The sequence below is a fragment of the Triticum aestivum genome, chromosome 2A (genome assembly GCF_018294505.1).
Source record: "Triticum aestivum cultivar Chinese Spring chromosome 2A, IWGSC CS RefSeq v2.1, whole genome shotgun sequence".
Taxonomy (NCBI): domain Eukaryota; kingdom Viridiplantae; phylum Streptophyta; class Magnoliopsida; order Poales; family Poaceae; genus Triticum; species Triticum aestivum.
In genome coordinates this window covers 244016965-244043263 of record NC_057797.1, presented here as the reverse complement: position 1 = coordinate 244043263, position 26299 = coordinate 244016965, and the positions used below count along the sequence as shown (strand labels likewise).

Sequence of the window (26299 nt, the reverse complement as noted above, 5' to 3'; positions counted from 1 at the left end):
AGGCGGAGATGGCGTCCCGGTATCGAGGGCGGCTAAGCGGCCGCCAAAGCTGCAAGTAATCAGACAGTTTGAAAAGAGCGTCAGTAGCCCGCCGAAGAGGAGTGCGCTGAATCACAAGTTTATTGCGAATCGTCCATAGGGTCCACGTGATAGCCCCAATCTCAAGCCACCTAATGTGGCGAGTAGGTAGAGGGGGGCCTCAAGATCGGCGAAGAGGTCAGGGAAGTTGGTGTGGCACCAATCTCCACCCACAGCCTCTCTAAAACAGCTCCAAACAAACTGAGCAGACATGCATGCAAAGAAGATGTGGTTCGAATCCTTGGGGGTACCACAGAGAGGGCAAAGTCCGGAGCCTGGGCCATTGCGATTGCGAACCTCGACCCCAGACGGGAGCCGCCCGCGGATCCATTGCCACATGAAGATTCGGATCTTTAGGGGCAGACGAATGGACCACACCGCCTAGAGGGGGGGAGGCGGATGAGGGGGCAATGGCCAAGTAGAGGAACTTGGTGGAGAATTGGCCTGAGGGCTCAAGCCGCCACCTGACCTCATCTGGGCCTGGATCGACCGCCGGCTCATGGAGAGCGATGCAGTCAAGAAGCTCCTGCCAAGCGGTAGCTTACGGAGGCCCAAATGGCCTCCGGAACGCGAGGCACCCTAAGTCAATAAGGGCTCGTTCCACGGAGATTGTCGGGACGACGACGATGGAGAAGAGGTCGGGGAAGCGAGCCGCAAAGGGGGTGTCGCCCGCCCAGCGGTCAAACCAGAACATGGTCGCTGAACCCGATCCGACCGATATGGACGTCGCAATGCGGAGGACATGAAAAAGTTGGCTGACTGATCACTACTAGGGAAAAGCCTAGCAGCAGCGCGGGTTTTAGGCCTATCTGCAGCGCGGGTACCCGCGCTACCAATAAGGCGCTACAACTAATAGTTAGTAATAGCATGGGTTGAACCCGCACTACTACTAACAAAGTTAGTAGTAGCGTGTGCCACCCACGCTACTGCTATTCAGTACCCGCGCCACTACTAACAAAATAGTAGCAGCGTGTCCATACTACCAACGCTACTAGTATTCTAAATACTAGTAGCGCGCAGTCTTTTCCCACGCCACTACTAACTAATTTATAATTCAAAAATAAAATCCACCAATTCCATTTTATGCATACAGTTCCCAGTAAACACAACAATAGTGAGCACTGCTGGGCTCCTATTTCATGGTTAACCGGAAACCGAAGGAAATAAATCAGCCAAAAAACCTCATTATGCATTGCAACTCACAAATGACCACTTCAAAGAACATGCAAGTATCTATGTCATTAACAATTGCAAACATAAGTTTCTTTTTAGTACAGTTGTTGTATGTACTATCACACAGTTCCTCATTCTGTTCTGAGTCAATAATAAGAAAAATGAAAAGAAAAGATAGAGATAATCTGCCGCAATTGCACTTCGGTGTCATGGATTTAGTCTGCCGCTTCAACATCTCATTATCCGGCAGCACTCTGTCGCTATCTTCTACCTATGAATAAAAACAGACCTTGTCAGAGAAGCAAATGTGAAACCTTATTACAACATGTATGCTAAGTCGCTAACCCATAGAGACAGCTAGAACAAATGTGGAAACTTTCCATGTTGCCGAGTAAGTATATTAACTAGACAAAGTTAGATGACAGTGAAGCTTAAAGCTGCAGTAAGAAATATTAGATATACACATTTTGAAAATCAACCTCAGAAGTGGATACTCTAATAGACCTGCAAGAGCAGATATGGTAGTAACCAAAATCCTATAAAGATTCGAGGTTAAAGATTATAAATCCAATTTGTCATTAGCATAAAAATATTAGTTCCATGAAGAAGTTTGTCAAGAGATATTTTCTAGTGTTTCTAAGACAGTGACTGAAACATAATGAAAGAAAACACGTTTCTGCATTTTAATTAGGGGGAGCTTTAGTTCTAAAATACTGGAACTGTGATTGAATGATCATATATACTATTAGAAAAGCAGACCAAAATCCCCGCAGAACAAAACAAACCAAAAAAATTAACTTCCTACTTATAGTGGCAAGAAAATCTTATATGAATGTGTTATAATAAATAATGCTAACCATGAAGTCTTCTTACATATAACAAAGGAGTGACGAAACCAAAAAAACATGTAATTCAAGTACGACATGCAGTTAGTTAATTATTTGCATGTCAACAGTTCTAACGTCTAGCTACAGATCTTTCAAAGTAAAGATTGTGAACTCTATTAGACATGATTATATCAATTAGACCAAATAGCAAATAATTCAATATGTTGTATATCCATTAAAAGAAGTTCAATCTATCTTCTGATTATTAGTGTTTCAGTTAGGTGATTAGTCCTTCTACGGCCACCGGTTAATAGGTGAGCCATGACTTTTTACAGTAAAAAATGCAAAGGAAATAACAAGTTAGTATTTTTTTTCCAAATCTAATTATATGGCCACGTTGATCACACCTTACTAGTGCAAAATGGTTGCCTTTTAAACTACGGAACACAAAGAATCATCATTAGCCGTCAATGCAAATCAGCTTCTCTCCATAGAGAAGAGAAGACTTCTTGGTCTCTTGGATGCATGAAGCACACCGTATATGCTAATCTAATCAGAGCATTTTCTTTTTCAATTTAATCGCGCAATGCCAACATCCCCACCCATAGATGTTTTGTTTGTGTACGAATAGTACAATGTTTTCTTTTCAATTTAATGAGCAAAGTTTAAGGTCCATAGGCTCCTTTGTATCCTGTGGAACACAGAATTCTGCATTGATTGAACAAATTGACATTTCAACATTCCTAGAGGCATTGTTGCAAACACCTTGCGAGCGAGCTCAGAGCGTGCACCTGCTACATAGACTAGACTAATCTAATCGCAAGCCGTCCTACTAGTAGCAGTTCATCAGAAGGATCCTACTAGTTCATCTACTAAACTTACATAAACTAAATCTTACTAGCTCAATCAGAATACTATGGTTTCTACAAAACTGTAATTTTGAGTACTGTGAGGTGTTTGCCTAAACCAACAAAACTGTACTTTTGTAGAACTCATTTTCTCATACAATCATTCAAAATTCAGAAGTAGAAATAGAAGCTTATGCAGTTGCCGATCAACTGTAGCTAATGGACTATAGAATTCATTGCTCCTCACTTGTGATAAATTAGGCTAAAAAATTGCATGTTCAATTTTGCATCAACTGAACTTAAGAGAACAGAGAAACCGGACCTTGGGATGTAGCTCTTGGCGACGTATCTCCAGACACCAGGGTTTATCCGCACAATCCTCCGGATTGAGTCATCAGTGTCATTAGCATATCCCACCCATAAACCTACCTGAAAATGAAATTGGCTAGAGTCAAACCCAACAACACGTGCTGCAGGATGGCATCAAAAGCCCACTTGATGGATTATCTAGTGTTTACAACTTTGGCCATATCTGGAACAGACATGTGTGTATTCTTTTGCATATATAAAGGATCGAACAATAGAGGAATTATCACTAGCCATGGTTTGTTATTACTTATATTAGGACCATCACCTTACTTATATTACACCTCATGGATAGTTGTTCAGCAAACAGAGACCACACTTTACATGATGATGTCCCCTTTTTGCTGAGCTTTTACAAAAATAGGTACTCACATTTGACATAATTTCTCATCTTCAGATGCCAATCCCTTTTGCTGGATGTTTATTATATATACAAAACAGCACAACGGTACACACGCAACTGGGACGATCATGTTTAGGTACAAATATAGTTTGCTGGGTATTAAGGAGCACCATGGACTAGAATTCCTAACTGATGATTCACAAAATCAAGACCAGCATGAAGCTAATTGAGCACTTGGACTGGAACAATGCACTCACACATGGGCGAAAGCTAACGAGGCAAGAGCTTACGGCAAGATGTATGTCCAGAACTGCTTGTCCTTCATGTGGCGTGGGCATAGATCATAGCGGACCTTAGCGAGTTCCTGCAGGGATCACAAATTACAGTTTGAGACCTGAGAGCCATCTCTGTCTTGGGTGAAGCGGAGGACGAGATCCGCGGGAGACCTACCTTGGCTCTGGCGAGCACGAGGATGGCGTGCCACTGCTGCCAATCCGAGAGCTCGGTCACCGACTCCGCGGATCCTCCTGCGACAAAGCATAGCACCGTCAGTAATCGAGAGGGAACTAGCAGGGGAGCGGAAATGAGAAGGAAGGAAGGAGGGGATGCCTTGGTGGAGCTGGTGGGGAAGGTGTTGGGGAACGTAGTAATTTCAAAAAATTTCCTACGCACATGCAAGATCATGGTGATGACATAGCAACGAGGGGAGAGTGTTGTCTATGTACCCTCGTAGACCGAAGCGGAAGCGTTGACGCAACGTAGAGGAAGTACTCGTACGTCCTCCGGTTCAACCGATCCAAGTACCATTACTCCGGCACCTCCGAGTTCTTGACACACGTACAGCTCGATGACGCACCCTTGATCTCCGATCCAGCAGAGGCGCCGAGGGGGAGTTCCGTCAGCACGACGGCGTGGTGACGATCTTGATGTTCTCCTGTTGCAGGGCTTCGCCTAAGCACCGCTACAATATGACCGAGGTGTAATATCGTGGAGGGGGGCACCGCACACGGCTAAGGAACGATCAATGATAAACTTGTGTGTTCTAGGGTGCCCCCCTACCCCCGTATATAAAGGAGGGAGGGAGGAGGTGGCCGGCCCTAGGGGGGCGCGCCATGAGGAGGGGGAAACCTACTCCAAGTAGGTTTCCCTCTCTTTTCCTTATCTTATTTGGAGGGGGAAGGAAAGAGTACTAGTATTAGGAAGTAGTACTAGTAGTAGTAATAGGAAGAGGGGGAAGGAGAAAGGAAAGGGGGGGCCGGCCCCCCTCCCCAATTCGGATTGGGCTTGGGGGGGCGCCCCCTTCCTTGCTCCTTCTCTCTTCTTCCTACATGGGCCCAATAAGGCCCATATACCTCCCGGGGGGTTCCGGTAACCTCACGGGGCTCCAAACTTCTCCGGAACCTTTCCGGTGTCCAAATATATCCGTCCAATATATCAATCTTTATGTCTCGACCATTTCGAGACTTCTCGTCATGTCCGCAATCATATCCGGGACTCCGAACAACCTTCGGTACATCAAAATACATAAACTCATAATATAACTGTCATCGAAACCTTAAGCATGCGGACCCTACGGTTCGAGAACGATGTAGACATGACTGAGACACATCTCTGGTCAATAACCAATAGCGGGACCTGGATGCCCATATTGGTTCCTACATATTCTACGAAGATCTTTATCGGTCAAACCGCATAACAACATACGTTGTTCCCTTTGTCATCGGTATGTTACTTGTCCGAGATTCGATCGTCGGTATCCAATACCTAGTTCAATCTCGTTATCGACAAGTCTCTTTACTCGTTCTGTAATACTTCATCTTATAACTAACTCATTAGTTACATGCTTGCAAGGCTTAGGTGATGAGCATTGCCGAGAGGGCCCAGAGATACCTCTCCGACAATCGGAGTGACAAAACCTAATCTCGAATTATGCTAACTCAACATGTACCTTCGGAGACACCTGTAGTACTCCTTTATAATCACCCAGTTACGTTGTGACGTTTGGTAGTACCCAAAGTGTTCCTCCGGTAAACGGGAGTTACACAATTCTCATAGTTACAGGAACATGTATAAGTCATGAAGGAAGCAATAGCAGAATACTAAACGATCAAGTGCTAAGCTAACGGGATGGGTCATGTCAATCACCTCATTCTCCTAATGATGTGATCCCATTAATCAAATGACAACACATGTCAATGGTTAGGAAACATAACCATCTTTGATTAATGAGCTAGTCAAGTAGAGGCATACTAGTGACTATATGTTTGTCTATGTATTCACACATGTATCATGTTTCCGGTTAATACAATTCTAGCATGAATAATAAACATTTATCATGAAATGAGGAAATAAATAATAACTTTATTATTGCCTCTAGGGCATATTTCCTTCAGTCTCCCACTTGCACTAGAGTCAATAATCTAGATTACATAGTAATGATTCTAACACCCATGGAGTCTTGGTGCTGATCATGTTTTGCTCGTGAGAGAGGCTTAGTCAACGGGTCTGCAACATTCAGATCCGTATGTATCTTGCAAATCTCTATGTCTCCCACTTGGACTTGATCCCGAATGGAATTGAAGCGTCTCTTGATGTGCTTGGTCCTCTTGTGAAATCTGGATTCCTTTGCCAAGGCAATTGCACCAGTATTGTCACAGAAGATCTTCATTGGTCCCGATGCACTAGGTATGACACCTAGATCGGAAATGAACTCCTTCATCCAGACTCCTTCATTTGCTGCTTCAGAAGCAGCTATGTACTCCGCTTCACATGTAGATCCCGCCACGACGCTTTGTTTAGAACTGCACCAACTTACAGCTCCACCGTTTAATAAAAACACGTATCCGGTCTGCGATTTAGAATCGTCCGGATCAGTGTCAAAGCTTGCATCGACGTAACCATTTACGACTAGCTCTTTGTCACCTCCATATACGAGAAACATATCCTTAGTCCTTTTCAGGTATTTCAGGATGTTCTTGACCGCTGTCCAGTGATCCACTCCTGGATTACTTTGGTACCTACCTGCCAAGCTTATTGCTAAGCATACGTCAGGTCTGGTACACAGCATTGCATACATGATAGAGCCTATGGCTGAAGCATAGGGAACATCTTTCATTTTCTCTCTATCTTCTGCTGTGGTCGGGCATTGAGTTTGACTCAACTTTACACCTTGTAGCACAGGCAAGAATCCTTTCTTTGCCTGATCCATTTTGAACTTTTTCAAAATTTTGTCAAGGTATGTACTTTGTGAAAGTCCTATTAAGCGTCTTGATCTATCTCTATAGATCTTGATGCCCAATATGTAAGCAGCTTCACCGAGGTCTTTCATAGAAAAACTTTTATTCAAGTATCCCTTTATGCTATCCAGAAATTCTATATCATTTCCAATTAATAATATGTCATCAACATATAAAACTAGAAATGCTACAGAGCTCCCACTCACTTTCTTGTAAATACAGGCTTCTCCAAAAGTCTGTATAAAACCATATGCTTTGATCACACTATCAAAACGTTTATTCCAACTCCGAGATGCTTGCACCAGTCCATAAATGGAACGTTGGAGCTTGCACACTTTGTCAGCACTTTTTGGATCAACAAAACCTTCAGGTTGCATCATATACAACTCTTCTTCTAGAAATCCATTCAAGAATGCAGTCTTGACATCCATTTGCCAAATTTCATAATCATGAAATGCAGCAATAGCCAACATGATTCGGACAGACTTAAGCATCGCTACGGGTGAGAAAGTCTCATCGTAGTCAACCCCTTGAACTTGTCGAAAACCTTTTGCAACAAGTCGAGCTTTGTAGACAGTAACATTACCATCAGCGTCAGTCTTCTTCTTAAAGATCCATTTATTCTCAATGGCTTGCCGATCATCGGGCAAGTCAACCAAAGTCCATACTTTGTTTTCATACATGGATCCTATCTCAGATTTCATGGCCTCTAGCCATTTTGCGGAATCTGGGCTCATCATCGCTTCCTCATAGTTCGTAGGTTCATCATGGTCTAGTAACATGACTTCCAGAATAGGATTTCCGTACCACTCTGGTGCGGATCTTACTCTGGTAGACCTACGAGGTTCAGTAGAAACTTGATCTGAAGTTTCATGATCAATATCATTAGCTTCCTCACTAATTGGTGTAGTTGTCACAGGAACCGGTTCTTGTGATGAACTACTTTCCAATAAGGGAGTAGATACAGTTATCTCATCAAGTTCTACTTTCCTCCCACTCACTTCTTTCGAGAGAAACTCCTTCTCTAGAAAGGATCCGATTTTAGCAACGAAAATCTTGCCTTCAGATCTGTGATAGAAGGTGTACCCAATTGTCTCCTTTGGGTATCCTATGAAGACACATTTCTCCGATTTGGGTTCGAGCTTATCTGGTTGAAGTTTCTTCACATAAGCATCGCAGCCCCAAACTTTGAGAAACGACAACTTTGGTTTCTTGCCAAACCACAGTTCATAAGGCGTCGTCTCAACGGATTTTGATGGTGCCCTATTTAACGTGAATGCGGCCGTCTCTAAAGCATAACCCCAAAACGATAGCGGTAAATCGGTAAGAGACATCATAGATCGCACCATATCAAGTAAAGTACGATTACGACGTTCGGACACACCATTTCGCTGTGGTGTTCCAGGTGGCGTGAGTTGCGAAACTATTCCACATTGTTTCAAATGTAAACCAAACTCGTAACTCAAATATTCTCCTCCACGATCAGATCGTAGAAACTTTATTTTCTTGTTACGATGATTTTCTACTTCACTCTGAAATTCTTTGAACTTTTCAAATGTTTCAGACTTGTGCTTCATCAAGTAGATATACCCATATCTGCTCAAATCATCTGTGAAGGTGAGGAAATAACGATATCCGCCACGAGCCTCAACATTCATCGGACCACATACATCTGTATGTATGATTTCCAACAAATCTGTTGCTCTCTCCATAGATCCGGAGAACGGTGTTTTGGTCATCTTGCCCATGAGGCACGGTTCGCAAGTACCAAGTGATTCATAATCAAGTGATTCCAGAAGTCCATCAGTATGGAGTTTCTTCATGCGTTTTACACCGATATGACCTAAACGGCAGTGCCACAAATATGTTGCACTATCATTATCAACTCTGCATCTTTTGGCTTCAACATTATGAATATGTGTATCACTACTATCGAGATTTAATAAAAATAGACCACTCTTCAAGGGTGCATGACCATAAAAGATATTACTCATATAAATAGAACAACCATTATTCTCTGATTTAAATGAATAACCGTCTCGCATCAAACAAGATCCAGATATAATGTTCATGCTCAACGCAGGCACCAAATAACAATTATTCAGGTCTAAAACTAATCCCGATGGTAGATGTAGAGGTAGCGTGCCGACCGCGATCACATCGACTTTGGAACCATTTCCCACGCGCATCGTCACCTCGTTCTTAGCTAATCTTCGCTTAATCCGTAGTCCCTGTTTCGAGTTGCAAATGTTAGCAACAGAACCAGTATCAAATACCCAGGTGCTACTGCGAGCATTAGTAAGGTACACATCAATAACATGTATATCACATATACCTTTGTTCACTTTGCCATCCTTCTTATCCGCCAAATACTTGGGGCAGTTCCGCTTCCAGTGTCCAGTCTGCTTGCAGTAGAAGCACTCAGTTTCAGGCTTAGGTCCAGACTTGGGTTTCTTCACTTGAGCAGCAACTTGTTTGCCGTTCCTTTTGAAGTTCCCCTTCTTCTTCCCTTTGCCCCTTTTCTTGAAACCAGTGGTCTTGTTGACCATCAACACTTGATGCTCCTTTTTGATTTCTACCTCCGCGGCTTTCAGCATCGCGAAGAGCTCGGGAATAGTCTTGTTCATCCCTTGCATATTATAGTTCATCACAAAGCTCTTGTAGCTTGGTGGCAGTGATTGGAGAATTCTGTCAATGACGCTATCATCCGGAAGATTAACTCCCAGTTGAATCAAGTGATTATTATACCCAGACATTTTGAGTATATGCTCACTGACAGAACTATTCTCCTCCATCTTGCAGCTGTAGAACTTATTGGAGACTTCATATCTCTCAATCCGGGCATTTGCTTGAAATATTAACTTCAACTCCTGGAACATCTCATATGCCCCATGACGTTCAAAACGTCGTTGAAGACCCGGTTCTAAGCCGTAAAGCATGGCACACTGAACTATAGAGTAGTCATCAGCTTTGCTCTGCCAGACGTTCTTAACGTCGTCAGTTGCATCAGCAGCAGGCCTGGCACCCAGCGGTGCTTCCAGGACGTAACTCTTCTGTGCAGCAATGAGGATAATCCTCAGGTTACGGACCCAGTCCGTGTAATTGCTACCATCATCTTTCAACTTTGCTTTCTCAAGGAACGCATTAAAATTCAACGGAACAATAGCACGAGCCATCTATCTACATACAAACATAGACAAGCAAAATACTATCAGGTACTAAGTTCATGATAAATTTAAGTTCAATTAATCATATTACTAAAGAACTCCCACTTAGACAGACATCTCTCTAGTCATCTAAGTGATTACGTGATCCAAATCAACTAAACCATGTCCGATCATCACGTGAGATGGAGTAGTTTCAATGGTGAACATCTCTATGTTGATCATATCTACTATATGATTCACGCTCGACCTTTCGGTCCCCGTGTTCCGAGGCCATATCTGTATATGCTAGGCTCGTCAAGTATAACCTGAGTATTCCGCGTGTGCAACTGTTTTGCACCCGTTGTATTTGAACGTAGAGCCTATCACACCCGATCATCACGTGGTGTCTCAGCACGAAGAACTTTTGCAACGGTGCATACTCAGGGAGAACACTTCTTGATAATTAGTGAGAGATCATCTTAAAATGCTACCGTCAAACAAAGCAAGATAAGATGCAAAAAGGATAAACATCACATGCAATCAATATAAGTGATATGATATGGCCATCATCATCTTGTGCTTGTGATCTCCATCTTCGAAGCACCGTCGTGATCACCATCGTCACCGGCGCGACACCTTGATCTCCATCGTAGCATCGTTGTCGTTACGCCATCTATTGCTTCTACGACTATCGCTACCGCTTAGAGATAAAGTAAAGCAATTACAGGGCGTTTGCATTTCATACAATAAAGCGACAACCATATGGCTCCTGCCAGTTGCCGATAACTTCGGTTACAAAACATGATCATCTCATACAATAAAATATAGCATCATGTCTTGGCCATATCACATCACAACATGCCCTGCAAAAACAAGTTAGACGTCCTCTACTTTGTTGTTGCAAATTTTACGTGGCTGCTACGGGCTTAAGCAAGAACCAATCTCACCTACGCATCAAAACCACAACGATAGTTTGTCAAATAGACTCCGTTTTAACCTTCACAAGGACCGGGCGTAGCCACACTCGGTTCAACTAAAGTGAGAGAGACAGACACCCGCCAGCCACCTTTAAGCACGAGTGCTCGTAACGGTGAAACCAGTCTCGCGTAAGCGTACGCGTAATGTCGGTCCGGGCCGCTTCATCTCACAATACCGCTGAACCAAAGTATGACATGCTGGTAGGCAGTATGACTTATATCGTCCACAACTCACTTGTGTTCTACTCGTGCATATAACATCAACGCATAAAACCTAGGCTCGGATGCCACTGTTGGGGAACGTAGTAATTTCAAAAAATTTCCTACGCACATGCAAGATCATGGTGATGATATAGCAACGAGGGGAGAGTGTTGTCTACGTACCCTCGTAGACCGAAGCGGAAGCGTTGACGCAACGTAGAGGAAGTAGTCGTACGTCCTCCGGTTCAACCGATCCAAGTACCGTTACTCCGGCACCTCCGAGTTCTTGACACGCGTACAGCTCGATGACGCACCCTCGATCTCCGATCCAGCAGAGGCGCCGAGGGGGAGTTCCGTCAGCACGACGGCGTGGTGACGATCTTGATGTTCTCCTGTTGCAGGGCTTCGCCTAAGCACCGCTACAATATGACCGAGGTGTAATATCGTGGAGGGGGGCACCGCACACGGCTAAGGAACGATCAATGATCAACTTGTGTGTTCTAGGGTGCCCCCCTACCCCCGTATATAAAGGAGGGAGGGAGGAGGTGGCCGGCCCTAGGGGGGCGCGCCATGAGGAGGGGGAAACCTACTCCAAGTAGGTTTCCCTCTCTTTTCCTTATCTTATTTGGAGGGGGAAGGAAAGAGTACTAGTATTAGGAAGTAGTACTAGTAGTAGTAATAGGAAGAGGGGGAAGGAGAAAGGAAAGGGGGGGCCGGCCCCCCTCCCCAATTCGGATTGGGCTTGGGGGGGGGCGCCCCCCTCCCTTGCTCCTTCTCTCTTCTTCTTACATGGGCCCAATAAGGCCCATATACCTCCCGGGGGGGTCCGGTAACCTCCCGGGGCTCCAAACTTCTCCGGAACCTTTCCGGTGTCCAAATATATCCGTCCAATATATCAATCTTTATGTCTCGACCATTTCGAGACTCCTCGTCATGTCCGCAATCATATCCGGGACTCCGAACAACCTTCGGTACATCAAAATACATAAACTCATAATATAACTGTCATCGAAACCTTAAGCGTGCGGACCCTACGGTTCGAGAACGATGTAGACATGACTGAGACACATCTCTGGTCAATAACCAATAGCGGGACCTGGATGCCCATATTGGTTCCTACATATTCTACGAAGATCTTTATCGGTCAAACCGCATAACAACATACGTTGTTCCCTTTGTCATCGGTATGTTACTTGTCCGAGATTCGATCGTCGGTATCCAATACCTAGTTCAATCTCGTTATCGACAAGTCTCTTTACTCGTTCTGTAATACTTCATCTTATAACTAACTCATTAGTTACATGCTTGCAAGGCTTAGGTGATGAGCATTGCCGAGAGGGCCCAGAGATACCTCTCCGACAATCGGAGTGACAAAACCTAATCTCGAATTATGCTAACTCAACATGTACCTTCGGAGACACCTGTAGTACTCCTTTATAATCACCCAGTTACGTTGTGACGTTTGGTAGTACCCAAAGTGTTCCTCCGGTAAACGGGAGTTACACAATTCTCATAGTTACAGGAACATGTATAAGTCATGAAGGAAGCAATAGCAGAATACTAAACGATCAAGTGCTAAGCTAACGGGATGGGTCATGTCAATCACCTCATTCTCCTAATGATGTGATCCCATTAATCAAATGACAACACATGTCAATGGTTAGGAAACATAACCATCTTTGATTAATGAGCTAGTCAAGTAGAGACATACTAGTGACTATATGTTTGTCTATGTATTCACACATGTATCATGTTTCCGGTTAATACAATTCTAGCATGAATAATAAACATTTATCATGAAATGAGGAAATAAATAATAACTTTATTATTGCCTCTAGGGCATATTTCCTTCAGAAGGACTTGAAGGCGTCGGGGGAGAGTGTCCGGAGGAAGTCGAGGAGCTGCGGCGTGACGCCGAGCTCCTCCGCGTCCTCCTCCTTCCCCTCCGCGGCGGAGGGTTTGCTTGGGCCGGTTCCGCCGCTGCCGCTGCCGCCGGCTTGGTGGCGGAACGGCCATGGGAACGAGGAGAAGGCCATCGGCTGGTAGGTGGGCTGGGACGGGATGCGGGGCGACGGCGATATGATGGATACGAGATTCGTCGGCGAGCTTGATAGAGGCAAAGGTGTCCCGATGTTTCGATGATATGGTGGCTATCGTTTTCTGTGGGAGTCGACCTTGACGATCCGACTACGAATGTGCGAGATGTCGCGCCTTAGCAATCGCTAAACCAACTTCCGAGGGTTATTGACTACGCCGGAGCACGATCAACCTGACCACGAGGGTCTGTTTCCTGCGAGCAAACGAAGAACAAGCAAGAAACTGAGATTGCAATCTGGATATTGCGAATATAAGATGAAAGCTTTATTGATCAAGGTGGGGTTCTGTGACGTCTTGGTCTGGTCGTTGGACACAAACGAAGTACGCGAAGTTGCAGCTATGGCGAACTTTTAATCTAAACAAAACCCAAAGCCTAAACGATGCCCTAAAGGCTGTATATATGGAGGAGAGAGGGGGAATTTCGTGGCCCTTGGTGGAGGGGTCCGAAACCAACCCTAACTCTTGTTTCCCCACACATACGGACTCTAAAAACAGCCTATACTTAAGTACTTCGAAAATACATGGGCCTGGCCCAATAATAAGGTGACGCAGCACCTAAAATAGCCTCTGGACGAAATTTATGAAGTGGCATCTTGTATATTTCGTCCCATGCTTCATGCACTCATTATGGTGGCTTCAGAGTCCTGGAATCATCACTTGTAACTCCGTTCTTGTTCCCCTTGCGCATGCCATCATCTCCATGCTTGAACTTGCTCCAAGGTTCATCTTTCTTGTCCAAGCTAGGCCCTTCATTTGTAAGCAAAACAAATGTATCCAATTTAGGCAGCATCATATTCTCATGAACATTAGAATCGTTACCAAGAAACGAGAGTACCTGATAATTCAATTGGCGTGCGCGAGCTCTAGTAATCGGTCCAGTGTGTATAGCAGCAGGGGCTGTGGGTGTAATAATGGTATTGATGTCCTCATCAGAGCTCGCTGGACTGGGGGGGGGAGGGCAGCGGCGCGAGACGGGGAGCGGCGGCCACGCGGCCGCCGGCGTGACACACGCAGCGGGGGATGGAGGCGGAGGGGATCTGGATCGGGCGTTGGTGGATTTTTTTTTAGACAGACATGGGTTGAGTGGTGTGGGACGGTTGCGGGTGGGAGTGTATCCAGCGGGGGTGGGTGGCGTGGGAGACTAGTAGTAGCGCGGGTGTCTGACCTGCGCTATGGCTATCCACGTAGTAGTAGCGTAGGTTTTACAACCCGCGCTACTACTACGGTTGGTCCTGGGTGGCACGGTGAAAATAACTTAGTAGTAGCGAGGGGTAAAAACCCACACTACTACTATCAGGTTATTAGTAGCGCGGTTTTTTCAAGCTCGCTACTGCTAATTAGTAGTAGCGTTTGTTTTTAAACCGCGCTGCTGCTAAGATTTTGTGTATAAGGTTTTCCCTAGTAGTGGATTGCCAGAACTGGGACCCACCAGATCGTTGACAGAAAGCCAGAGGTTGGCCACGTAGGTACTTATTCCTAATGATGTCCAACCATAACCCGACGTGACCCTGCGAGATGTGTCATAACCATCGGGAAAGAAGGACGATATTCATGCATTTCGAGCACATGATACCGAGGCCACCTTGCTCTCGGGGCTTGCAAATGTCGGGCCAACTAACCGGGCAAATGCACGAAGATTATACGAGACGTGTGGATTGTACTGAGAAGCCTAATGACCTATTTCATCTTTTCAGATGCATTGGGAAGACCAACAAGTTGCATACATCCATGCACCTTAGAAAATTGGAACACGCGCATGGAAAAATAAACAACGGAATTAAGAAATCATATGGGCATCAATGTTGACAGAGCTTATCCCGAAGACTGAAAAATAGCATATGGAACAAATGATGTAAACGATAATTGTAAGCGAGAGATATTCCCATGCCAATTAATCCATGGGCATGGCGTGCGCCGTCGATTGCGGAAGGGTTTCATATGGATATATTCATTGTACGTTGTGATGCTGGAGTATATGTACTTGTGCTTCATTAGTGAGCTCGGCTTTTTATGATGTCGAGGCTCATTTCACTGGGGTCGGTCGCTTGGATCTCGCACTGGATGCCGTCCATCTCCCTCCTGAACCTGTCCTTGGAGCTCGCATAAAGCATCTTGCTCCTTGTTCTTGCCGTGTCAGGAGACCTATATTATTGAAGTAAGGAAACACTCCATCATTTTAAGTGAAGACATCTATGTCTGTCCATAAATGTTATGCATATGGGGAAATTAATTAATACTCCCCCATCCCATAATACAATGTGATATTATACGAAAATATCAAATGAAGACCGAGCTTCATGTAGGCCTTAATTTGAAAACTTTAAAAGTCAAAAATTTCAGTTTCCGAAAATTCCAGAGAAAATACACATATAACTAGAAATTTACATGCGTGTAAATTTTCGGGATGAAATACGTTAAAATGAGAGCTACAAAAAATAAACAAATATGAGGCTTTTTAGCATATGTATTGTTTCATGCTTACAGTCCTTGAGTTTTTTTGTGTGGCTCGCAATTCAAGATATTTCATCCTGAAATTTTACACGCACATTACATCGTTGTATACATGTGTATTTTTTTTTGAAATATTTAGAAACTGGAAAGTTTAAATTTTGAAATTTTCAATATTAAGGGGCTTTATGGAGTCGGTCTCCAAATTGTCCCACTCTTATTATAATTGATATATGAGTAAAATGGTACTGAAACTAGTTATCCATAAGGTATATGGATGTATATATTCGAGTATCCAGAAGTAATCCAGTCAATTATGATTATTATAGTGCACCACAATGTCATAAGCTGTAGGAGGATCAAAACAGTGCTTCCAAAGGTGTCGAATGAACACACACCACAAATCTATAACTTTTCGACCAAAATCAGGCAAAACCATTTCTCAGTTGGTGCCAACGAACCTTCAATCAACATTCACATATAACCCTATATTTTTTTTCTCAAAACTATAAATTTTAAAAGGCATTTATGTGCGTGCTCAAACTACCGTTACCAGAGTATTCTGGAATGTGTAATAGTATCTCTAGCAGCCCTTCCTCTCCCCCACCACACCCCAAATATGACTAGTATATCTATCTATATAACTTTTTTTCGATAAGGAGGAATACCTCCAGCCTCTGCATCGACCCAGGGCCAGCCCTGAGGGGGGGCAGGGGGCGGCCGCCCCGGGCCCCCGAGATCTAGGGGCCCCCTCCCAGGTGTAGTGTACGTGTAAAGGTAAGTAGCCCATTGGGCCATAGCTTCACGTAGAAAAAAAGGAAGCAGCCCAGGTCCAGAAAGGAAGGGATGGCAGTACGCAAGTAAATCAGTGTACGATTGTGAGGAAACAAATCAGTCGTAACACACGTAAATCACGTCCTTCCGTTCTGTTTATTCCATACTACCGTGAGACAATCTCCCTCCAAAATAAAAACAATCGTGTGACGTGATTTATTCTGTAATTTCCTATATTCTCTGTTCTCCGCAGGCTCCAAACCCTAGTTCCCAAGTCGCGGAGCCTATTGAAAATAAGCATTGGAGGGCTGATTGGTATCGATGCGCTGTACACGATGACGACGCAGCATGAACATCGCCTAGCCCTGAAAATTGGCAGTGCCGGAGTGGGGCGCACATGTACATCGCCGAGTGTGTGCCACCAAAAATTCACATCACAACATCGCCGAGCGTCCAATGATTGATGCCGATCTAATCAATTTGAGGTAATGTATGTCATATTACTATTCCCTACTCCCCGCAAAGAAAAATTCACTATTCCCTACAATTTCAAGTAAACCTTTATGCTTTGAGGAAGAAACAATTTGATAAAAGTAGTTGCCAAAATAAAATTCTTGAAGCTGAGAAGGACTTTCATGTTAAATATTTGTTTGCTTTGCTTGATATGAACCACTTCACTGAACTAAAGGATTTAAGGAAGCCACGGTGTTTAAAGATTTATTCGGATTACTGTGCATGTGATTGTTCCATCTTAGATAAAAAAAAGCTTTTAAATTTTGAAATTATTATTGAACCATTTGGAATAAACAATGCATGAAAGAGCTTAAATGGTTAGACAACATTATGCATCAAGAAGTGGATGACATTGACTTCGACATCGACACAATCATAAGTCACTTTACATTGAAGAATCTTACAAGAAAATTTGAAGATAATATGCATTTGATGTTTATATTAAGGGCCCCAAATTTTATGTTCGCCCCGGGCCCCCAAAATCTTAGGACCGGCCCTGCATCGACCGATGCACACAACCATTATATTATATTATTCCACATAGCCAAACAGACCAAATACATCGATCAAACCAAAGCCACCATCCTGATCACTAGTCCCGCCATTCCTAGAAGACTGATGGCGTGCCCTGACCGCGTATCAATACATAACATCTATTCTAATGGCCTCATGAAGTTGCTCGCTAGCAAGCCTAGAGCACCAACCGGTCTAACTAGACCCTCTACGCTCACCGGATGCGCATGTTCTAGGATCAGCTGTCCCATCTTTAGTAGTGATCAATTCATTCATCTCGCTAGGCCATACTACTGTCGATGTCACCACGACGCCAGCCAGTGCCACCATCCTGCATGCGTCCATCCACATGCCCCCACCACTGAAACTCTATTGCGTCATGCCGCCGAGACCAGTCGTCGATGATGCGGTAGAAACCACGCTGCTCCGCCACATGTGCACTCTAGTCGGCACCTGCTCCAAAATGATGCCTCCAGCATGGAGAGCGGCGCGAGACGTCGCCATTGTCCGATCCGGGAACGGATCTAGGGTTTCCTCGTAGCAGGCCGAAAGAAGAGACACGACATGCTATGACGATGCCTTCAATAAGATAACAACGCTACGAGACGCCTCCATTACCATAGTCGAGGCTCGGTCTTCACCGATTATCTTGTCACAGATCCGAGGACAGATCCGCCACCACCTCCTGGTCGGCCGCCGCCACCACGCAAGTGCACAACATGGGTGACCGCCGCCTCTGCACCGCAATCCTGGCCGAACTTGACCAGGAAGCCCGACCCAGGGCCATAGAACGGGGAAGGGATCCCCAGATCCAGGCAACTAAGCCAAGGCCTCCGAGCTAGGACAACGCACAGGCCGCAACCGGCGTCACGCATCACGATCCGGAGCATCGCCAGGCCCATCCGGCAGCGGTGGCCGTTGCCGCCCGCAGCTCCAAACTGCCGCGCCGAGTGCCTGCGCCACCACTGAGCAAGGTACCCCGCAGCTACCTTCCTCGGGGCCAGCCCTACCTTTGCCAGGGAGACCTCTCTGGCGGCGACGAGACTAGGAGGGGAGGGGGTGGAACCACGGCGGCTAGGTTTTTTTTTTTGAGCCGCTAGGGAGGCGACATGGGGCATCTCGGGTTTTCTCTCAAAACATTCCCCAAACACGCCCTTCTTTTTTTTCGCGGGTGTACAGGCGCTTCACCTTCTATCAGCTCCCTCAAACCTCACCCCTCTCCTATGATTTAATAACTCAATTAAGAATGCTAAGGCTATGGTGTCGGCCACCATCCAAAATATAAATAAACAACAACATGCACATTAGTAATTTTAAGTAAGATAATATCCAATAGAATAATCTGTGTCAAATTAGCATAGATTAGCACAAATTGTGATTAGCACAAATTATCACTAATTAGCATAAAATTGTAACATACAAACTCCCGATCTCTTCTACATGTTAGTGTCGATTAGCTCCAAGTTATCACTGCTTAGCATATAATTGTCGGTTAGGAAGGATTAAATAGCTAGCGAGCCTTTTAGTCACACCCTTCAGAAATTGATCAGGGGGTGGGGGGGGGGGGGGGGGGCGCTACATGAGGGTCACTCTATATATGAGACCGACAACTATCCATAAAAACTTTGCCCTGACATTGATCCAAACGGCTCTTGCAATATCGAAGGCCCTCTTGATTGGAAATGATTAATATGTAATGAGATCGTGGTTGTAGAAAATTTTCAGCATTTGCTTGAAGGGGATTTTTTGCAGCGATTTGTTTATCCTGCCTTTACTTACATATTGTTTTAGAATACAAGCATTCCTTTTTTGCAAAAATATATATCTTTAGATGTGTTGTCTACAAATGGTTATATTTGGACTACCTATAAATACTTGGCTAATATTAATTGATTTTTTTACCCGAAACTGTGAGAACTTCTTCTAACAGCATTTTTTAGAGATTTTCCAAGATAAAAAAGTTTTTTATATAAAGAGGAAGAAGCAGAAAAAAATCTATGCTACTAGAATTACAACAACAGTATATGCGATTAAGAAAACTTATGGTGAAACATCGTATAGCAGACATTGAGGATATTCAAAACGACGAGTAAATAAGAAGGAATGATTGTAGTGCTGAGTAAAGCTACACACACAGAGTTATTAGTGGGTTGAGTCACTTGGCAATTTATGCTTGGCCATGGGTGGGGAAATCGGCCCACCCCCTGAAAATCAGAGGGGGGGGGGGGGTTGGTTTAGTTAGTTGGAATATGCCCGTAGAACCTCCGTAATGATGCGTGAGTCTGGCACTTTTGTTGTAGTGCCTCTTATAGGGTAAGTTGTTTTTATTTTTTGCGGGTAAGTTGATGGACTGAGAAGTTCAAAAACAAAAGTTGGTGGACTAAGGCTACGTTGCAATGGGAGAAAACACATCACAATCATGAATACGCACGTGGTATAAGTAGGCCCATACCAGGAGAAGAAGAAGATCTTGCTCTTTTGGCAGTTCTCGTCGGTTACGAAGTCGAGGTCATAGACAGCATAGCGACACTCGTCAGCTGGGAGGCTGTTTGTGAATTCTTCGTAGCCGTAACTAGTCTCACCGAGCCTCTCCACCTTGATTTCCATCGACTTCTCATCGATCTTGAACACGATGAACCTGAAGCTTCGTCTCGCCTTCAAGTCCGAGAACTTGATCTTGCAGTCATCATGCACAGCCAGACCAGATGCAGAGTTCGCCTAAAATTTATCCGACCATGCACATTGATTGATCAAGAACCAGATCAGAGAGAGAGAGAGAGAAAGAGAAATAAAGAGAGGGAGAGAGATAGATATAGAGAGAGGTAGATAGATAGAGAGATCACCATTTTTGTGTGTCTTCAAAGCCCCCTACACGATGTGGGAAACCAGAGATGGAGCTTGGAGGGGAGAGAGGAGAAGGAGAGAGATGCTAGCTGCAAGGGGGGGAGAAGGTTTGCGCGAGAGGAATGTCATGGGGGGGCGAGAAACAAGGGAAGGTAGAGGAAAAATAGGTTGAAAAGAAATTAGCACTCCGTCTGAGGTCATGCGCATCTCTTGGTCATGGGGAGTCGACCACTCAACAAGCAAGGCTATTCTTGACTTAGTCCCTCATTTTTTATGTTTAGAACTTTTAGCTTGTACGAGAGTTATTCCCATCCAAAGCATGATCGCCCAATGCAAATCATGATATTGTTTCTTAATTTGAGGTTCAACGTTTACGTAAATTCTTAGTGCCTTTTAGGTGTCTAGGCTCCTCTAAAATAATTTTTTGTATTAAAGCTTGTGAAAGGCATCTATATAAGTGTTCTTGCATTGGACATGACCTTAGGCACCCAAGAGAATAAATATTATGTAACGCTCCGAGACCAATGTGCCAAGTGTCCTTCAGTTATTCGCTATTGTTGCCTTGTATTTGCTTGCGTGTCATGCATCTCATATCATGTCATCATGTGCATTTCATTTGCATACGTGTTTGTCTCATGCATCCAAGCATTTTTCTTGTTGTCCGTTTTGCAATCCGGCGCTCCTATGTCATCTGGTGTCCCTTTCTACCTCTTTTCGTGTGCGGGTGTTAAACATTTTCGGTTTGGACTGAGACTTGTCATGCCGCCTTGGTTTACTACCGGTAGACCGCCTGTCAAGTTTCGTATCATTTGGACTTCGTTTGATACTCCAACGGTTAACCGAGAGAGACCGAAAAGGCCTCGTGTGTGTTGTAGCCCAACACCCCTCCAAAGTGGCCCAAAACCAACCTAAACCTCCTCCATCATCTAGGTCGTTCGATCACGATTGCGTGGCCGCAAACCGCACCTCATTGGGACTCTCCTAGCTCCCTCTACCTGTAAATATGTGACCCCCTCCGAAATTTGCGGTCTAACCCTAGCATTCCTCTACCTCGCGCCACCGGACAAAAATCCCCGCCGCCGGACATGTCCGCCCTCCACCTCGCTCCGGCCAATGACGTCGCGCCACGTCACCCCGCCGCCGCCAGCCTATCGCGCGCTGCCACCTCACCGTCCTTTCTCTCCCCGCGCTGCCGCGGCCCTGTGGGCCCGAGGCCGGCCCGCCCGGCCCGAGCTGCCCGCGCCCAGCGCCGCTCCTCCCACGCGGCCGCCCGAGGCGCCCGCATCGCGCCGCCTCTCCACCGGCGCCCTCCGCCGACGTCCGCGCTTGCCGGCGCCGGCCGGCCTCCCCTCGCCGGCGCAGCAGCCCTGCCGGCGTCTCGCCGCAGGCGCCATGGCCTCGAGTCCGGCCATCGCGGCTCTGCGCCGCCTCGTCGTCCGACCTCGACGGCCCCGCCTTGCTCCGGCCACCGCACGTCGGCGCTGTCCTGGAGCTCCCGCGAGCTCCGCCATCTCCAGCCGCCTCGTCCTTCTCCGATGAACAATGTTTCCGGCGAGATCCCGATCTGGATCTAGATCTGGGGTTGACTTTCTTCCCCAAACCCTAATTATTTTGCTATCTTCATCGCATCATAACTTCCTCACCGTGGCTCCGATTCGTGCGTGTAGCATATCAAAATGTTCGTCTCGATGAGTACATCATTTCATCTCACTGCATAATTTTCATTTGAGCTCATCTTGATGTCCGAAATGCTATTGGAAGAGGGCTATGTGAGGATAATTTCAGATCTGTTTCAGCAAATGCACTTTTGTCATTTTTGCCATGATTAATGTATGCATGCTATGATCCTGAGCTCTACATGTGTTTTGAAATATGACATCCCATCTTCACAGGGGTGTATGCCATGTATTTTTGTGATCTTTATGGTGACTAGCACAAGCATGCAAAGTAGCTTACTCAATGATGCTGATTTCAAGGACTTAGAATTTCACTAAGTCCTTGCCCTGTCATTATTTTTATGCCATATGTTCATGTTGTTTCCTAGTGATCCGTGTCTCTTTTGGACATGATCAGTAAGGATGTTTTGTAGATATTGTGGTGCTCTATCCTTCCATATCTTTGTTTGCATTTATAGAGCACCCTAGCTTGAGTCAATCGAGCACTACTTTTGCTATAAAATGTCCCTAGCAGATTGTTAACATGTTTAGCAATTTTGCCAAGCTTTTTGTTGTTGATCCGTGCATGCTATGTTGTTGTTCTTGCCATGTCTAGCTTCTATGCCATGTCTACTTGTTGGATGTATGCTTAGATTATGATTCCATGTCTTATAGTGTGTACATCGAGCTCGTAAATATGCCTACTCGTTATCTGTTTTGCCATGCTCCAGTTTTTCACTAAGTCTGAATCTGTTTATATTTTTGCTATGTTCACATGCTTGCAATTGTATTTTCTGATCCCTTTTGGCTCATGGTCACTAAGGGACTTTTGTTATATGCTTTGCGTAGCTTCATGCCATGCCTTGATTTGACATAATATGTTTTTGTAGCATGTACTTTTCATGCTCTAAAGATTGCTTCCTGATGATAAATTCCTGACATGCTGTTAATTTCACCAAGTCTGTAACCTGTTATCGTTTGCACTTTTGTCATGCTTGTTTGAATCTGCTATTGATTGAATTAGCCGTAGCTCAGTGTTCATCTTTTGTCAAGCATCATGAGTGGATCCCTGACATGTATTTTGTTGCCATATTTGAGTGCTGTAGCATGTTGTTCTTGATGCATTTAGAAGGCTACTTGTTGTTAATCGCAGACCGGTGTCATATTTATTTTGCTTGCCATTTCCAAACCGTGCATCCGATTCCGGTGATCTTTATATCGATTTGAAATCACCCCCCATTTCCAGTGGCACTTTTGGATTTCCAAGTTGAGTCCAGGTTCAATCATTTCTTTCTAAATCATGCATATGCATCACATATCGCATCCCGCATATCATCCCATGTTTTGCATCATGTTGCTTGAGCATTGCACGTGGTTGATTGTGTTCCTTTTTGCTTGTTGTTCTTGCTTGGGTAGAGCCGGGAGACGAATACATGATCGAGGAGCCCGTTGAGTACGCTTATCAAGATCAGGGCAACACTGAGAACTTTGCAGGCAAGATGACCATACCCTTGAAATCACTTTTATCTTTGCTTGCTAGATGCTCGCTCTTTTGCTATGCCTATGCTACGATACCTACCACTTGCTTATCATGCCTCTCATATTGCCATGAGCCTCTAACCCACCTTGTCCTAGCAAACCATTGTTTGGCTATGTTACCACTTTGCTCAGCCCCTCTTATAGCGTTATTAGTTGCAGGTGAAGATTGGAGTTCGTTCCTTGTTGGAACATGGACATTTTGTTCGGATATCACAATATATCTTATTTAATTAATGCATCTATATACTTGGTAAAGGGTGGAAGGCTCGGCCTTATGCCTGGTGTTTTGTTCCACTCTTGCCGCCCTAGTTTCCGTCATATTGGTGTTATGTTCTCGGATTTTGCGTTCCTTACACGGTTGGGTTATAATGGGAACCCCTTGATAGTTGGCTTTGAATAAAACTCCTCCAGCAAGGCCCAACCTTGGTTTTACCATTTGCCTCACCACCACCTACTTTTCCCTTGGGAGTCGCGCTCCCGAGGGTCATCTTTATTTTAACCCCCCCGGGCCAGTGCTTCTCTGAGTGTTGATGCGAATTGAGCTGCCTGCGGGGTCACCTCGGGGAAACTTGAGGGTTGGTTTTACTCGTAGTTAGTCTCATCTGAGTGTGCCATGAGAATGAGATATGTGCAGCTCCTATCGGGATTTGTCGGCACATTCAGGCGACTTTGCTGGACTTGTTTTACCATTGTCGAGAATGTCTTGTAACCGGGATGCCGAGTCTGATCGGATTGTCTTGGGAGAAGGAATATCCTTCGTTGACCGTGAGAGCTTGTGATGGGCTAAGTTGGGACACCCCTACAGGGATTGAACTTTCAAAAGCCGTGCCCGCGGTTATGGGAGGATGGGAATTTGTTAATGTCCGGTTGTAAAAAACCTGAAGTTTATCTTAATTAAAATACATCAACCGCGTGTGTAACCGTGATGGTCTCTTCTCGGCGGAGTCCGGGAAGTGAACACGGTGTTCGAGTTATGTTTGGCGTAGGTTGTTCTAGGATCACTTCTTGATCATAGATTCTCGACCGTGCTTTTTCCTTCTCTTCTCGCTCTCATTTGCGTATGTTAGCCACCATATATGCTAGTCATTTGCTGCAGCTCCACATCATACATTTACCTTACCTATAAGCTTAAATAGTCTTGATCGTGAGGGTGTGAGATTGCTGAGTCCCCATGACTCACAGATACTTCCAAAACCAGTTTGCAGGTGCCCATATTACTAGCAGGTGATGCAACCAAGCTCAAAGAGGAGCTCGATGAAGATTGTGTTCGCTATGTTGTTCCGTTTTCAGTTGATCAGTAGTGGAGCCCAGTTGGGACGATCGGGGATCTGTGTAGCATTTGGGGTAGTCTTCTTTTATTTTAGTTCCATAGTCGGACCATGCGTGTATCTGGATGATGTAATTCATGTATTTGTGTGAAGTGGCGATTTTAAGACAATCATGTATCTTTTTCCCTTATGTATTATTTGGGTTGTGTGAAGATTAGCTCACTTGCGACATTGCTTTCAATGCGGTTATGTCTCTAAGTCGTGTTTCGACACGTGGGAGATATAGCCGCATCGAGGGCGTTATATGTTATAAAAAGAAGAAACATAAACATTGCCCCGCATTTCTGCATTATAATCTCTCTGTTGAGATATTCATACGGAAATTTATATTCATTCTTTTTTTCTATGATGCTGAAAAAGCCATAAATGAGATCTCTTCTTTCTTTTGGAGGTACCAGAGAAGAGCTTAACAAGAAAGATAGCTAGGTAATAGACTTAGGAGGTGCAGCCACTATTGAAGGATCCATCGGCCGTACACGATGGGGATGAAACAGAGTGAGGGTGAAGTTGTCGTTGCTAGAGATAACACTAATAAATATGACACTGATAGTAGACAAATTACTTCTATAAAGAATGTTGGAGTACCCGTCTCCTGGGGGCACTCGTGCTCGCGCCGCGCCGATGTCTACGTGGCAGCTTTACCCCCGTCCAATCGGGCCAGATTGTTCCTCACCACGCCAACGGCCTCAAGGGTCCATGACCCGTGGGCCGCGGGCATACTCGGGGCCACCTATTCTGTAATGTTTCTGGCTGCACCTGCATGTCCCTCGTCGTGCGCTGGTCGGAGTGGCCGTCGACGCGGCTTACTCGGTTGTTGGCTTATGCTGGGTCGGATTATGCTAGGTATCTCATATTCGGTTGTTGGCCTGCGTTGGGTCGGATTATGCTGGGTACCTCCCATTCAGTTGCTAGCTTGCACTAGGTCATACCACTCATCCGATGTTGTCGGATCGGTGGAGGGTCTGCCACCTTTCGTGTGTTGTTGACGGCCTTGTGCGTTGCTCGGAGTGGCTTTTTGCCACAGCTTATTGGGATATTAGCCTGAGCTGGGTCGGATTATGCTGGGTGCCTCTCGTTTGGTTGTAGGCCTGCGCTGAGTCATGCCTCTCTTGTGTTGTTGCTGGGTCTATCGAGGGCCGTTGCTTTACGGCTCCAGTTTGCCGGGTACTTTTTGTGTGCTGTCGGTGGTTGGTTAGGAGGTCCTTAGGGATGCTACTTCTCGATCCTTTTTGGGCAATGTCGTGGTGCTCGGTTCATCCAGTTTGGTGTTATCAGGTTTGGCACAGTTTAGCCGCTCTTGGTCTGTTGTATGTGGCCGGTTAGGAGATCACTGGGAGGTTGCTTCTCGATTTGTTCTCTTTTTAAGGGTGGTGCTCGGTTCGTATGTGTGGTG

The 26299-nt window shown here is 45.1% G+C and overlaps 2 protein-coding genes across 2 annotated transcripts; both read right to left on the bottom strand.

The window, feature by feature from the left end:
* Positions 1–3921: 3921 nt before the first annotated feature.
* On the bottom strand, positions 3922–13231 carry LOC123191644 (uncharacterized). Its single transcript, XM_044604305.1, has 4 exons — positions 13056–13231; positions 10880–10902; positions 4086–4162; positions 3922–3999 (listed from the first exon to the last, which is right to left on the bottom strand). Exons 1-4 carry the CDS (start codon positions 13229–13231, stop codon positions 3922–3924), a joined length of 354 nt encoding a protein of 117 aa, XP_044460240.1.
* A 1820-nt stretch (positions 13232–15051) lies between these two features.
* LOC123185208 (actin-depolymerizing factor 9) lies at positions 15052–20529 on the bottom strand. The gene is made up of 3 exons (XM_044597177.1): positions 20384–20529; positions 19993–20258; positions 15052–15434 (listed from the first exon to the last, which is right to left on the bottom strand). Exons 1-3 carry the CDS (start codon positions 20384–20386, stop codon positions 15284–15286), a joined length of 420 nt encoding a protein of 139 aa, XP_044453112.1. The 5' UTR covers positions 20387–20529; the 3' UTR covers positions 15052–15283.
* Between the last annotated feature and the right edge of the window lie 5770 nt (positions 20530–26299).

Bases quoted from the DNA above. Each gene is read 5' to 3' on its own strand.
- LOC123191644 (XM_044604305.1), bottom strand. From the start codon at position 13,231: ATGGCCTTCTCCTCGTTCCCATGGCCGTTCCGCCACCAAGCCGGCGGC. The intron at 10,903-13,055 runs GTCCTTCTGAAG...AACAAAGTAGAG, and splicing joins CTCTCCCCCGACGCCTTCAA to GACGTCTAACTTGTTTTTGC. The intron at 4,163-10,879 runs GCATGTTGTGAT...GCTTTGTCGCAG, and splicing joins GTCTAACTTGTTTTTGCAGG to GAGGATCCGCGGAGTCGGTG.
- LOC123185208 (XM_044597177.1), bottom strand. The intron at 15,435-19,992 runs GTATGGGCCTAC...TCAATAATATAG, and splicing joins AAGATCTTCTTCTTCTCCTG to GTCTCCTGACACGGCAAGAA.